The sequence below is a fragment of the Anopheles marshallii genome, chromosome 3 (assembly GCF_943734725.1).
Source record: "Anopheles marshallii chromosome 3, idAnoMarsDA_429_01, whole genome shotgun sequence".
In the NCBI taxonomy this organism is placed as follows: Eukaryota; Metazoa; Arthropoda; class Insecta; order Diptera; family Culicidae; genus Anopheles; species Anopheles marshallii.
The window spans coordinates 83,773,683-83,786,678 of NC_071327.1; the positions used below are offsets into that span (position 1 = coordinate 83,773,683).

The following is a 12,996-nucleotide window of genomic DNA, read 5'->3' on the forward strand; positions in this document are numbered from 1 at the left end:
GTTTTCGTTTAGCTCAGGAGGAAAAAAGGGGAGAAGAGACGGGTGGGAGGAGCAAATGAGTCACCAGGGATGGGTATAACTCAACCCCCGAAAGCTTAAGTGAGCGAAGGAGTTCTTTCTGTTTGCGCTTCACGCCCTTCACGAGTGGATAAAGAACGTGTTAAAAAGGCGGACAGAAAAGGCCTAGAGGAAGGAATCGATGAGCTCACACACCATCGCGAACACTAACTGCAAAGTGACTGGTTCGGTTGGCACTGTTGCACGGTCCGCGAGCGAGCCACACCGCTCGGAAGCACCGTTGAAGAAAGGCCAAACAGGATGGGCCGTTGCGCAGAAGGAGCAAAAGGCGGCGAAGGATTCGTTACGGTGAGACACATTTTTCTTTCCAACTTCACGGGAAATGTGCTCCAAACTGTGCTGCTGCTGCTGGTGATGTTGTTCGGCGCTGGTTTGTTAGTCCCCTGCCCGCGGCAAAAGGTGTTGCACAGTTCGGCTTTTCCTTTTTTGATGATTGCAAATTCTTTCCCGGGGCGACTTGTGGGACGGCGACGGTTTTCCACCACCGCGGTGTGAGACAATGCGGAAGCGTTTTGTTCGACTTCCGTTGGCGAATTGTGTTTTGTTGCTGTGTTTCCGTGTTTCGATTTTTTATCTTTCCTTTGTCATTGTCGTGGCTCTCGCGTTTACAGGCCTGCCGGTTTCTTCTTCATGCCGCGAATGTTATCCTTCGCGAGCTGCAAATTGATTGAAGTTGTCAACTGATGATGGTTGGCGTGAGAATGGGAGCTGTTTGACGAAGGAGATTTTATTCTGTAAACTGGAGAGAATGTGACAAGAAAGAAGCTTTGTTAGTGGAGGGTTTGGTACTTCGTCCATGCTATTGGAGTTTACTTTGATAATATAAATTTTTTAATGATACTTATAATTTCCCGCTTCCATCCAAAGGGTTAATAATTCGACCGACAACTCCTCGAGTAAGTTCGAGCGCTCATGTCGAGTTGTCGTCATAAGCGAGGGTGGCTTCGAGTGTAACCAGTTGCAAATTTGGTTTATTGACACCATTTTTCAACCCGTGTCCGTAAAAAGGTGAACATATTTGTCAGACTCAACCAACCGAAAAAGCCGAAGTGGCCGCCAGCATGGGGAAAACATACGGGCGCAGGTACTGGCGTTTGTTGATTTGCAACTAGTTCTTTTTATTAGGTGGCTTTTTGCGTGCCTATTCGTGTTGCATGCACCAATTTATAGAGCCCAGGCAGTATTGTACCTTCGGCGCATTTTTATACGATACACGACGTGGAAATGGAAGTGTTTGTACCACCTGTCTGGTATAATTTTACGCTGGTTTGAGCCTCGTAGCTCTTTCAATTGGGAGTTGTCGGTGTTGGTTTTAAAGTAACCGAAATAGAAGTGCGGGAGAATGAAGAGATAAATTGAAAACGATCAATATCAACCTGCTTTTAAATGAATCATTTTGTTTTCCACTCCCATTTCCCATTGAATTATGAGCCATTTGCTTTCTTAGCTTGTCAATATTGGGGTTGTTGCAACAAAAACAAAAAAAAAAACAACTATTGCATAAAAACTTAAGTGACACCTCTTGTCACTCAGAACGAACATAAATTGTACGTTTCAGACGGTAGAGATAATGAACTTTTCCCAGCAAATCCTTTAGAGTGTGCTGTCTGAAAACGAAATCAAATGTCCCACACGTGTGGTGTTGGTCTTAACAAATAAACATTTTACGACCCCATTCTACCAGGCTGTAGTAAAGCAGAAATGCTCCTCAGCAACGATCATCGTCCGGATCGTCCGTTGAACTTTATTGGAATTTGTTTTACCGAGCGCGTCAAACAACCACATGACCAGCTAACACCTGTTCCGTTGTAAGCGGACCAGCGCAGGAAATAAAACTCGCCGCCCCATCGCCGACACTGGGCATCGGGTGAGTCTTGATGTTGGGTGACGTTTTTCACTTTCCTTTTTTTCCCTCCAAGTCCCATCCCAACGGAACGGCATAATCGATCAACGGAAAGCAAACACGCCGACCATTATAGCAGTGAAAACCCCCCCTTCCCCTCCGGACACAATGCAGCAGCAATTGTTTTTGGTTGGCATTGGGCCAATCGTCATTAAGTTTCCGAGACGAGTGCCTGTATGTGCTATGTCCCCGGCCCCGCCTACGTCATCAGCGACGGCTAGAAATGGAATAAAAGAAAGAAATTTAATTTTTGGGCGACATTTAACCGAACTCTCGTTAGATTGCGTACCACGTGTCGCTGCAGTAGTGGTGAGCAGGGATGGGTGAATAAAAAATCGAAATACAAGACTAGAGCAGAATGCGGACAGCACGAGTAGCTCCTCAGTGACTTTCCGCAGTCAAACGTAGCCATCGTCAGGCGACCGAGCAGTTGTAAGACCAAGAGCTCTAGAAGCAGTACAATCGCGCAGTTCTAACCACCAGTCAGTTCTCAAGCAGTGAAAAATAGCTCGAGGACATGTCGGCGACAACCCTGAAAGGATGAAACGGTCGCATGATAGGCTCCGTCCTCCTATCATCACCAAGTCTGGCAAGGTTTGTTTCATTTTCCCCGTGAACTCTTACTGCGCACCATGTAGCGGGTTTACTTTCGCTTGCTGCTGCTGCTCTGCTGGTAATTTGAATTGTAAATTGAAAACTTAACGTTCTCTGACAGCAAGACGGCATGCTTCGGCTGTTCCACTGTGGCTGTGCAGCGCGCCACAGACTCGTCAAAATGGGGCGCTTGAATTTGCTACGAATAAATAGCAACAAATCGGTGGCCATTAATCGCGATTCGCTGTACGATCGCAAGTCCACCGGGGGCGCATCAACAGTATTGTCCACCGCAATCCAAACTGGTGACTGTTGGCGTCACGTGCGTCACTCCGTAAAGAGGCTGACGAGAAAACGTAATCCGAGGGAGGCAGGGGTCAAAGCAGTGAGGATAGGCCATTTGAAAGAGATAAAAAGATCATGCCCTGTAAATGATCCAAATGGCAAGCGACTTCACGTCCTTTACTTGAACTGCTTCGGCACGAGACATTATGGAGAATTGAAGAAATTTGTCCCACCCGAACTGGAAAGGTCTTGTGCTAAGTGATACACAACCTCCACCAAAAGGGGGAGCATAATGGCGGACGGGGGGAGGGAGGGTGGGGGTTCTGGAAAGTGGCTCGTTCCAACAAATCGAATCATAAATCGAGTTAGTAACAACGTGGCTTCGGGAAAGGATGAGTATCCGGCCGAAGCGATAGGCGGCCTTTTGCCTGACGACCACACAGAGCGTTTCGATTCGAGACGGATGATATTTCATCACCAGGCATCATCGTCGCCTTTCTCATCATTACCATCATCAACATCATCAGAGCATCGTCATGGTTGTCGCTTTGTGTGGAGCTTGACGAAAAGAAACCACGATGGGATTAAATGCATATAAAAGCAAATCCTGGACAAATCACGGAACGAACATCTTCACGTACATGTTGTTCATCCTTTTGGTGTCTAATTTTGGGGTTTGCTTCTTCGCTTTGCCCGCAGGTAGGATCGTAGCTGCGTGAAGTGAAGCATAATCGGTGTGCAATAATAATAGGCTCATGTAATCGCAAACCGCCGAACCCAGGCAGAGTCGACTCCTAAGGAGTGCGCCCGTACACGATGCCTGGAAATGGAAAATGTTCACGTGGCATGGTGTACGTGGCCTGTTTGATACGTGATGCTCGTTAGTAAAGTGTGAAAACGAAAGCGAATGTGTCACTAGCACGGTGTCGGCGAAGGTTGAAGAAAAGTATTTGACTGTGATATGGATTAGATCGCTTATCGCATGATACGCGTCTACTCAATCAGCTATATCGAGAAGCATTCGAGATATTTCTAGGTATTCTAGGGTTGCATCAAGTTCCACGTTATATATTTCTATCAAATGCACATTTCAAATACGTGTGCAAGCTGACGTAACGCAATATTGACAATCGTCCCATAATGGGTGTATTAATTGCAATTTTGAATCTGATGTCTAATTATTGTTTCTTTTTTTTTGTCCTCTCTCAATACCAACCGATGAAAAACAATAAATAACGTGCTGCTGCTTTAATGGATATTATGTTCACAAACAAAACAAGTCTTCCACTGGCACGGCCGAGTGAGCCAAAATGGAAAGAACATGGTATATAAAAATCGAAATCTTGTACCCAGAGCTAACGATCCCGCTTGGCTAGTGGTGGCCGGAGATAATTATGGTGCTGTGTACGACGGCCGAGAGGAAATTCACAACACGAGCCAGCAGCACAAACGGCGTCCAACATGCGATTTGTGTGGCCCCGTTCTAGTCGATGCAATGGGCATGGACATGATGGGGTCTTGCACATACTGGCACGAAAGCAAGAACCCCGAATGATCAACCATCAAGTATAAACCCATATCGTTGGTCCCCGTTAGGGACGAGAAAAGGAATCAACCCGCCAGTCCTTGACACTGCTGGAGGAGAAGGGGAGTGGGCCAAAAATCAATGTTTTGCTGATTAATTATGCGACCGTTTTGGGGCTGTGTCCGATTGGAGTGGTTCCATGGTTTTTGGGGGGGGGGAGTGGAAAAAAAACATGAGGGTTAGATTTTATGCTTCTCAGCTCTGTTTCTCCTTTCATTGCATGCCACACGGCAATGGCTGCGTGCGTGTACTGCGTCCGGTTGTGTGAAGGGTTTAAATGAGCTCACTGGACCATGTGGCAATCTTAGACCGTCGCGATTAGGTCCCGAGGGATTTTGCACGTTAGTCACGCATTCTCACCCCTTGAAAAACCATGCTTCGCAGGTAGTTCTCGAGCAGATTGGTGTAATGTTTCACTGCATAAATTCACCCGCCGGCCCACACATACACACGCACACAAGATTCCTGTGGTTACTAGGTATGGGAAATGTGCAACAGCGTATGCTCTTAGACACGAATACCACGCGCCTGAATATTCGAACATTCCGGTTGAGTCGCCGAGAGGGGGGGGGGGTATTGGTGTATCGTCTACGCGCGCTAGCGTTTTCGCAAATTTTATGACCAACTAGCACCTCGGTGGCGCCAGAAGGACATCCTAACCTTCCTGCGTTCCCGCCACCCGTGCGTGCCGGAACTGCAGGGGTCGTTTCGTCGGAAGTCGGAGGAGCATGGAAAGTAATTATTTTGTCAACCTTACAGCAAACAAAACGGTGGAACGGAAACCCGTGAGTCTCTTCGTGTGGTTCCGGTTTCGGTGGTTTGGGATTTCCCGCGAGACCGAAGACACGAGCCCGTGGCAGAAGCTTGGGCAACCCAACGAATTCCAATTAATTTCGCATCAACACGGTGCAGGTCTGCTTTTTCACCGCAGGACACGCAAGCGAGAGTTGAGTTTTTCTTCTTACGGTGTTGCATGGTTTACCATTCCGAATAGGGATTCGTTTGGTGTTTGTATGTGTGCAGATTGTACCCAACAGAATGTAAAATTGTATGTTTCTTTCTTACCTGTGACTTATTGTCGAGAACAACAAAAGTAAAGCCGGTGGAGAATACATTAATTCCCACTTAAACTGATTAGCATTCTGTCTGTTTCGGATGCTTGTTCGGTTCGTTGGCTCTATTCTACATCTTCACCTTTGTTTTTATAGAAAAGTGTAACACAACTAACAACTACCACCGCAGCTATCTGCCTTACAGATTTGTTCACGGCCACACAAAGGATACCAAACTAAAGTAATCACTTTCTAAAGATAAAGAATAGAATAAAACCACACACCAACACACAACAGCGCGCAGTAAATGAATGGGCCAAAGGGTGTCCTTTGCTTAACGAACGCATGGTCGTATCCTTATGACTCCCCAACGATAACGACACATGATACCGCGTGGTGTACTGTCACGCAAGAATCACTCACGCACTCACGAAACACTTTGCGCTCACTCTCGTCACATCAAGGCGAAACGGGACCTTAAACTAATTGAGGGGTGCGACTGCTGTCGACGAAAAAAAAACGGGCCTACACTACACTTTGCAGCCTGCTTTTCGCAATGAATTATTGTGTTTTCACCCGTAACTGGGCTCGATTACTGGGGAGAACTAGCTTGAATTAGTAGCAGCTCGCCAACGAAGCACACGGTGGGTAGTAGAAGTATCAGGAGGGGTTTTCCCCATCAGAAAGGCCTGGCCCAATATCTTTGATGTATTTGGTACTGAGTGGGCCTAGCTTCTCACATACGTCGAATCGTTGTACATCTACTGCTCACCGCGTTGGACGCCAAAACTTCCTCACCATCGTGTACCATCAATCGTGTGAAAAATCATTCACTGCCCACTGGAACACTCGGCAAACGGCTTTGCGTTTGTCGACACAATACACTTGATTGTGTGTTGGTTAGCATCGACCCAACAGGGTCAAGCCGGGTGAACAAATCACATAAAAAAAAACATCACACAAAACCCAGCCTTCTCGCTAATCACGTTGCTCTGCTGCTGTGATTCACCTGGAAGGCACACTCTGCGGAACGAATGCTCAGTTGCGAGCGTTCGTTCAAAGACGCACGATTTGTTAGGCGAATCCGTTCTTCAAGATTCTCACCGAAGATGCACTGATGACCGTCGCGAAATGACTCAACGTAAATGCGCGTCTGTTGAACAGCAAACACTTGAAAACCAACTAACCTCCAAGCAGCGAAACGTTGAATGGTTTTTGAAGTTTTGGTTGGGTCTCCTCAAGCAAAACAAGCGTTTTTGACAGCTAAAGGGAAGATTTGGACGGCCAAACAGCGGATGAGGCCACGAACGCACCATACGCGTTCCGCACAGTTCCCGGTTTTGATCTCAACTGAAAGAGCACGCTCTCTGTTGGGGAACTCACGACTAGCGCAGAACTTCTCGGCTCTCCGCGTACATTGCAAGGGGAGGCCTTCCGTGGACAGCGTGTCCGATCCCCGAGACACGCATTCGCAAGGGAAGATAGGAAATCCAAGCGAAATAAAAAAAATAAACAAACACTTGCACACAAAGCTTCCGAACCGTGTTTTGGTTTGTTGTGCTCTCCATTAAAAATACTTGGGGAGGCAAAACCTGATCGAGAGAACCATATTTCGCGAAGCTCGCAGCGGCAGAGCAATCGAACAACCACGTTGGAAACGCGTGCGCGTTACTCACTCACACAGATGCTTTAGCTTGTTCTAAGGAAACGAGGGCGAAGGATGGTACGGGCACGGGGAATCCCAGTATGCCAACAAGTCATGCAAACTAGCTGCACGGAACTATGCGAGCCTCCGCAGAAAGGGGGAAACCCGTTACTGATGCGTTACATGCTTCATTTCACATGAGGTGTACTGTGTGTAACGCTGGGAGCAGATGAGGGTATATCTCGTATCTCGCGTCGCAGTAAACGGCCAGCGGTCGACTGACTGCGTCTGCAATCACCACTATTAGCATGCACAGCCAAGTGCATCCAAAATGAACACGGTTTTGTGCATAATGTATGCGTGTTGTGTTGTACAGATGATGTGCACTGTTGTAATCATTGCAGTTAACCGTTGTATTTCGTTAGCTTTACAAGTTCCAACACATTTGGAATTAATTTTAATTCCATATCGAACATCGAAAGCACAGGTCGTAGGTCGTTAAAAATGCTATGGGTGCTATCTGTTTGAGTACCGCCGCATTACTATCATAGTAGTTCTCTTAAAATGCATTTTTCATTGATAAATCGTTGATTGCTAGTTGGTAAAGGGGAGGAGACCAAGGCGCGTCGGGAGCAGTGAGTGCAATAGTACAACATGCGAATGAACCACCACTAAACACCATCACAATGAACGACGATCGAAGAATCACTCATCAGCGTAATCTTGACACATTGACTAGGAAGATGGGTGAGAAACAGGTAATTTCTCTTGCCTGTCTGTCGTCGTCTGTGTCAATTATCGCTGGGAAAACTGTTTTGAAAAGACGGCGATTAGCCACGAGATCTAACATAGCACAACACGCTATCACTGGCATTGTGTCACAATTAACAAACCTACACGGGGGAATACATGCACCGAAATGCATTCAACGATAGCGCCCCATGACGAACGCGAACCGGAACGAAACAATGTTGTGCCGTTGAGGTTGACAAACGAACTGTACGCTCTGCGTTAGACGAGAAATGGTTGTTGTCTCTTGTTATGCTGGCATGAGTTGCTGTTGCCAGTTTTCATGCGCAATCGAAACGACACTCACTCACACTGCGTTTTGAAGGTTCACCGTTTGGGGAAATGCTTCTTGCGATAAAAGAAAAACACACCGCAGCTTTGTTTGTTGTTGGCTATGCTTTTGTAGTTCCGTTGTGCCGGCAAACAAAATTTTCTCTTAGGATAACTTCTGATTGAAACGCTATATTTTCTTCTACTAAGACCAGTTTGAAATGAAACGACGTTGAATAGAGTATGAAACAAGACGCTTGTGGGCAAAATTTATTAACGATCGCTACAGCGAAACTACAGTAAAACAACGAAGAATCAAAACAGACCCATTCCAAACATTATTCAAACATAAACAAGACAAATTACATATTACAACAATATTATAACATATCCAGCGCAACAGAGAAACGAGCATGTAACGGAAGGTAGTGTACCCCATCAACTTGGGTTCCTAAGCAACGGGCTGAGTGGGTCCTTTCTTGTTGCGAGATTTGGCGCCATTGCTGACGTACTGCTGCTGCTGTTGTGGTGCAGATTGCTGCGACTGTTGCTGATGCTGAGCGGCCGAACCGGATGAAGCGAGGAGCTTTTGACTCGCCTGTTTCTGCTGGTGAAAGTTAGTGCGAACCTCGCTCATGGTTGGGGACTGCTTGGCCCCCGTAGCCTTAAGAACCGTCGGTGAGGGTGATTTTATCTGAGAAGCAGCAGCAGCAGCAGCAACGGATGCGGTTGGCCCTCCAGACACGTTCTGATTGATCGGTTTGTTTTCATTGTTTTCGGGCGAACTGGAAAGATTTGGGATGCTCTTCGAAGGTGTAGTATTGATGGACATGCTGGTGGTTCCAGCATTCTTGCCGTCCGGAGCAGATGTGTGAGAGGAGGGAACGTTTCCATTTTCTACAACGGTGAAATTAGCAAGTAAAATTCAAGTCAGAGAATGGTTTATCAGCTGATAATATGGAGAAAAAAAATCTTACCCAAATCAGCGGCTGATTTGGATCGATTGCCAGCATTGATATTCTTTTGTGTGGTGGAAGACTTTGGGGCCGTAGGTTGCGAATCGACGCCATTCTTATTTTCACTTGACGAGCGCTTCAAAGTATCGGCCTTAGACGATGGTTGCTGGCCCCCGTTTTGTTTCGGTTGAGAGTGCTGCTGTTGCTGCCGTGAGATATTGTCACTCTCGAGCGTAGGTTTCTTGGGCGACGGATCAGCTTCGGAAAGGGAACTATCGGTACCGTCAGAGCTGACGGACGAAGCATCCTCCATCTGAGCATGGAATGGGCAACAAAACACAAGGTATCGTTTGAAGACAATGCTTACGGTTTTCGCGAGGATACTTACGTTAAAACTCGAATCTTCCTCGTGTGCGTACTTGTCCAGCAGTTCCTTGCATCCCGCATCCTCGAACGAGTCCTCATCACTTGCCTCCTCTTCGGCACTTTCCGCTTCGCGCTGGTTAAGATTTCGCTTCTTCGAGGCAACACGCTTCTGTCCAGCGCTCGACGGACGATCGTTGCGGAATATGACGGCATGGGCTACGTCCGAGTTGGCGTCGAAGGTACTGTAGGGGCGCGTGCAGATAACCATCCGCAGCGGTAGAATGATGCGCTGCAGCCAAGTCACCTGTTTGGGATCCGCCTCCTGCTCGACTTTGGCGATTCTCTGCAATCGCTGACCACGGTACTTAAGGGCACGAAGCTTCCGTCGCTTGTTTTGCAAAAACCCCACCACGGACGAGGGTAGCACGGGACCCCGGCCAACGAAGCGAGCACCCATGGAAAGCGCACTACGAACTATCCGCAGCGCGATCAGTGCCGGTAGGAAGAGTAACCATGGCAGCGGCCGTATCAACGGTGGGCCGGAAATGTTACCGCCAACGTCTTCGCTCTCGTCGGCTGCTGACGTTTTGGAGCTTACCGCAGCTGGCGAAGGTTGTGGAAGCGACCATCGCGCCGTTTTCTCTATCGTCCACAGTAAGTTATCGACGCGTTTGTATATGAACTGGCCGACGGATGTTGTTGCAGCGCGGGCCACCACATCGTAAAGCATGTCCGGAACGGTCGTACCGCGTGCTTCGGCAATCTCCTGCGGGATGCGGGATCGAAAGTCCAGCAGAAATGGGAAGCGTAAATGCAAAGAATCACAAAGTGATCGGTGTGTTATCAGGGTGACCAATCAAAACATGTCTACCGGCGGAACTACAGTTGCAAGCTAGCTATGTGTTGTCACTTGGCACTGCCACCTTCCATGCCCCTGTGTCCTTACCTGCTCGTCGGCCGTACTGATCGCCGTGGTCTTTCCCATGACTTCTATGGTAGGTGTTGCTGCTGCGGCTGCTGGTCACACCCTGACTCAGTGGTCGATCCCAAAGGTACAAACAATAGGTTGCCCGTTGATCGTATCGATCAAATCTGTGGTTGCGGGGTTTGAGATGATAAGTGAGGTTAGAGTTCGCTCCCAGCGTATGTAGGCGAGCAAAGACGTGTGTGGAGGAGGGCGCCATCATACTAATTCGATGGCTAATAGCTTACGGTGCTGTAAGTTTTTACTACTACCAACCAAACCGGCAAAGCGAGCTGATGCTCACCACTACACAAGACGACGCAACAGGTAGAGCAAGCGGCAGCATGGCTCCTAAATCTTTGTTCTACAAATTGATTGGGTTGTAAAAAAAATAATAAATCACTTCCAAAACTGACCTAATCGCTACTGGGGGGTCATTCGTCAAAGTGTGGTGAGTTCATAAATATTGGGTTTGGAATGGTTTATTTCGTTTTTTGACTTTCAGTCGTTGCTATCATTCAGAAGCAAAATTCCATTCCTGACCACTATCAAAGACCGCGTGCATGTTGAGCGAGTGAGAGTTCAGAGATTATCGCATGTCGGCTGGGTTTATTAAATAGTAGAGCCTGTATAAACACCCGAAGCGCGGCACACTGGGGCACACAGTCTGGCCACCGGGGGCTTCTCCCGGGGCCGTTGATGATGTTGTCTTACCTTTGGTTACGACACCTTCACAGCTTCCCGCGGGAAGCGACTGCTCGGATGGAAGCGCTAGGAATGATAACGCGTTGCTTTCTCCGGACGGCAACTAGTAGATAGAAGACAACTTGCGCCGACTAACACTAACGATCACCCGCACAATAAAAGCACTCACGCATACAAACAGGGATGCACACTAGAACGAGGAATGATCAGGAAAGATCACAGAAACGGGCTCCGGTCATCACAGGCGCACCGCTGATAACACACAGTCCGAGTGCACTTATAGGTCGCACAGGCAAGCGACTGCCTTTTTTTTTGGAGTCGTTCTGCACTCGATCAGACGTGGGTGACAAATAATGTAGTTACATTTCCTGACCTACTGGCGGGCTCTGTTTCTTTCTTTGATTGAGCTCTTCCTTTTCTTCTGGCTTTTCGTTAAGTCTTTGAACTTGTGCAGTATTACCACCTGTTTAACCGTAAACTAATCACTTTTAAAATCGACGAAGCACATTGAACGATCAAATGCGATCGCCCGGTTACGCTTCTCGGTTTGATCCTGACGACCGTAACAGTACAAAGCTTCGACAGGTTTAAAGGGCAGTAGCAGCACCAGCAGCCACCGTTCCGACTGTGCACCTGCAGTGAATTGACGAAGTAAACTGAAACGAATGCATCCTTCGAACGGAGGTAATCTTGGGGTCGCGGTTTGTGTGTTTTGGTGTTTGCAAAAATATCATCCCTCTTGACACCCTTCGTACGCGTGCGCCCTGTTAAGACAGCTTATCCCCACATTCACGATCGTGTACGAAGTTTTGTTGGGGTGCGGCGATGGCTGCAGCCAGTGCTCCAAGGCAGAACGTTTGTAAATATACGGCCTCCTCTCGCAACTGGATGCATTCGGTGATCGATAGCGCTTGGGCAGTGCAGTCGCGAATGCAAAAAAAGGTGCTAGGGAAGTGTTGTGAGCTCTGCGCTTCGGCCGGAAGGGGGAGTTCGACACTGTAGATGTTTTCCATTTGCGATGGTTAATGAATTGTGTGCGATAATTGTTCGTGCGTCGTTTCACGAAATGGTAGCCCAATGGTTATCGGAGTTTGCGACGTATTTCTCTTCCAGTAAACAGTCTGTCCGAAGTGTGTCAGATTCCAACGATCCAGGGTATGAAAGGCTATGAAAAGTACGTGTTGAGCACGTAAGTTAGTATGCGATTTTTGTTTTCTTTAATTTCTTTAATATTTTGCGTTAGTTGTCATTACCAACAACCCTTTTGAGGCAGACAGTATAATCCAACAGGAAGAAGGAGTTTGAATTTGTGTGGCAATCAACGGTCACTTTATAAATTCAAATTCAAATTTCACCGTGAATTTCCTGCGGAAACGATGGTGGTACTGAAATATCAGTAGCTTCAAAGGTTTGACAAACAGATGGCGCTGCACAAGTCATCGCACGTGGTGTAACATGGTAACACTAACGTATAACGCTAGCCACGGTTTTACACTGTTTCCATTTCAATAATTGAAATCAATGGGACTGCTCGGGTTTCGTTGAAATATAATGTTTATTGACATATTAGAATATTGTTTTATAATAAACCATTTCCTAAATTCCTAAGAAATTTACCTTTTTTTACAAGCACGGCTCGAAAATCCGAATCGAGAAAGAAAGTCGTGTGCGGTTACCTTTAGCGCACATGATGCTTCTCACTGATTCTCTCGCGTTTCTATCGTAAATGTGTGAGTATTACAAGCTGCAGGGGTTTTCGACTGCGCGAATGATGTTTGCTGAAATGAAATATTTTTTTCCGAAA

The 12,996-nt window shown here is 47.2% G+C and overlaps 1 protein-coding gene across 1 annotated transcript; it reads right to left on the reverse strand.

The window, feature by feature from the left end:
* Positions 1–8,652: 8,652 nt before the first annotated feature.
* LOC128712194 (uncharacterized) lies at positions 8,653–10,508 on the reverse strand. The gene is made up of 4 exons (XM_053807090.1): positions 10,470–10,508; positions 9,546–10,289; positions 9,179–9,470; positions 8,653–9,098 (listed from the first exon to the last, which is right to left on the reverse strand). The coding sequence occupies exons 1-4, from the start codon at positions 10,506–10,508 to the stop codon at positions 8,653–8,655; spliced, it is 1,521 nt and encodes a 506-aa protein (XP_053663065.1).
* Positions 10,509–12,996: the final 2,488 nt, after the last annotated feature.

Bases quoted from the DNA above. Each gene is read 5' to 3' on its own strand.
- LOC128712194 (XM_053807090.1), bottom strand. From the start codon at position 10,508: ATGGGAAAGACCACGGCGATCAGTACGGCCGACGAGCAG. The intron at 9,471-9,545 runs GTAAGTATCCTC...TTCCATGCTCAG, and splicing joins AGGAAGATTCGAGTTTTAAC to ATGGAGGATGCTTCGTCCGT. The intron at 9,099-9,178 runs GTAAGATTTTTT...TCACCGTTGTAG, and splicing joins CAAATCAGCCGCTGATTTGG to AAAATGGAAACGTTCCCTCC.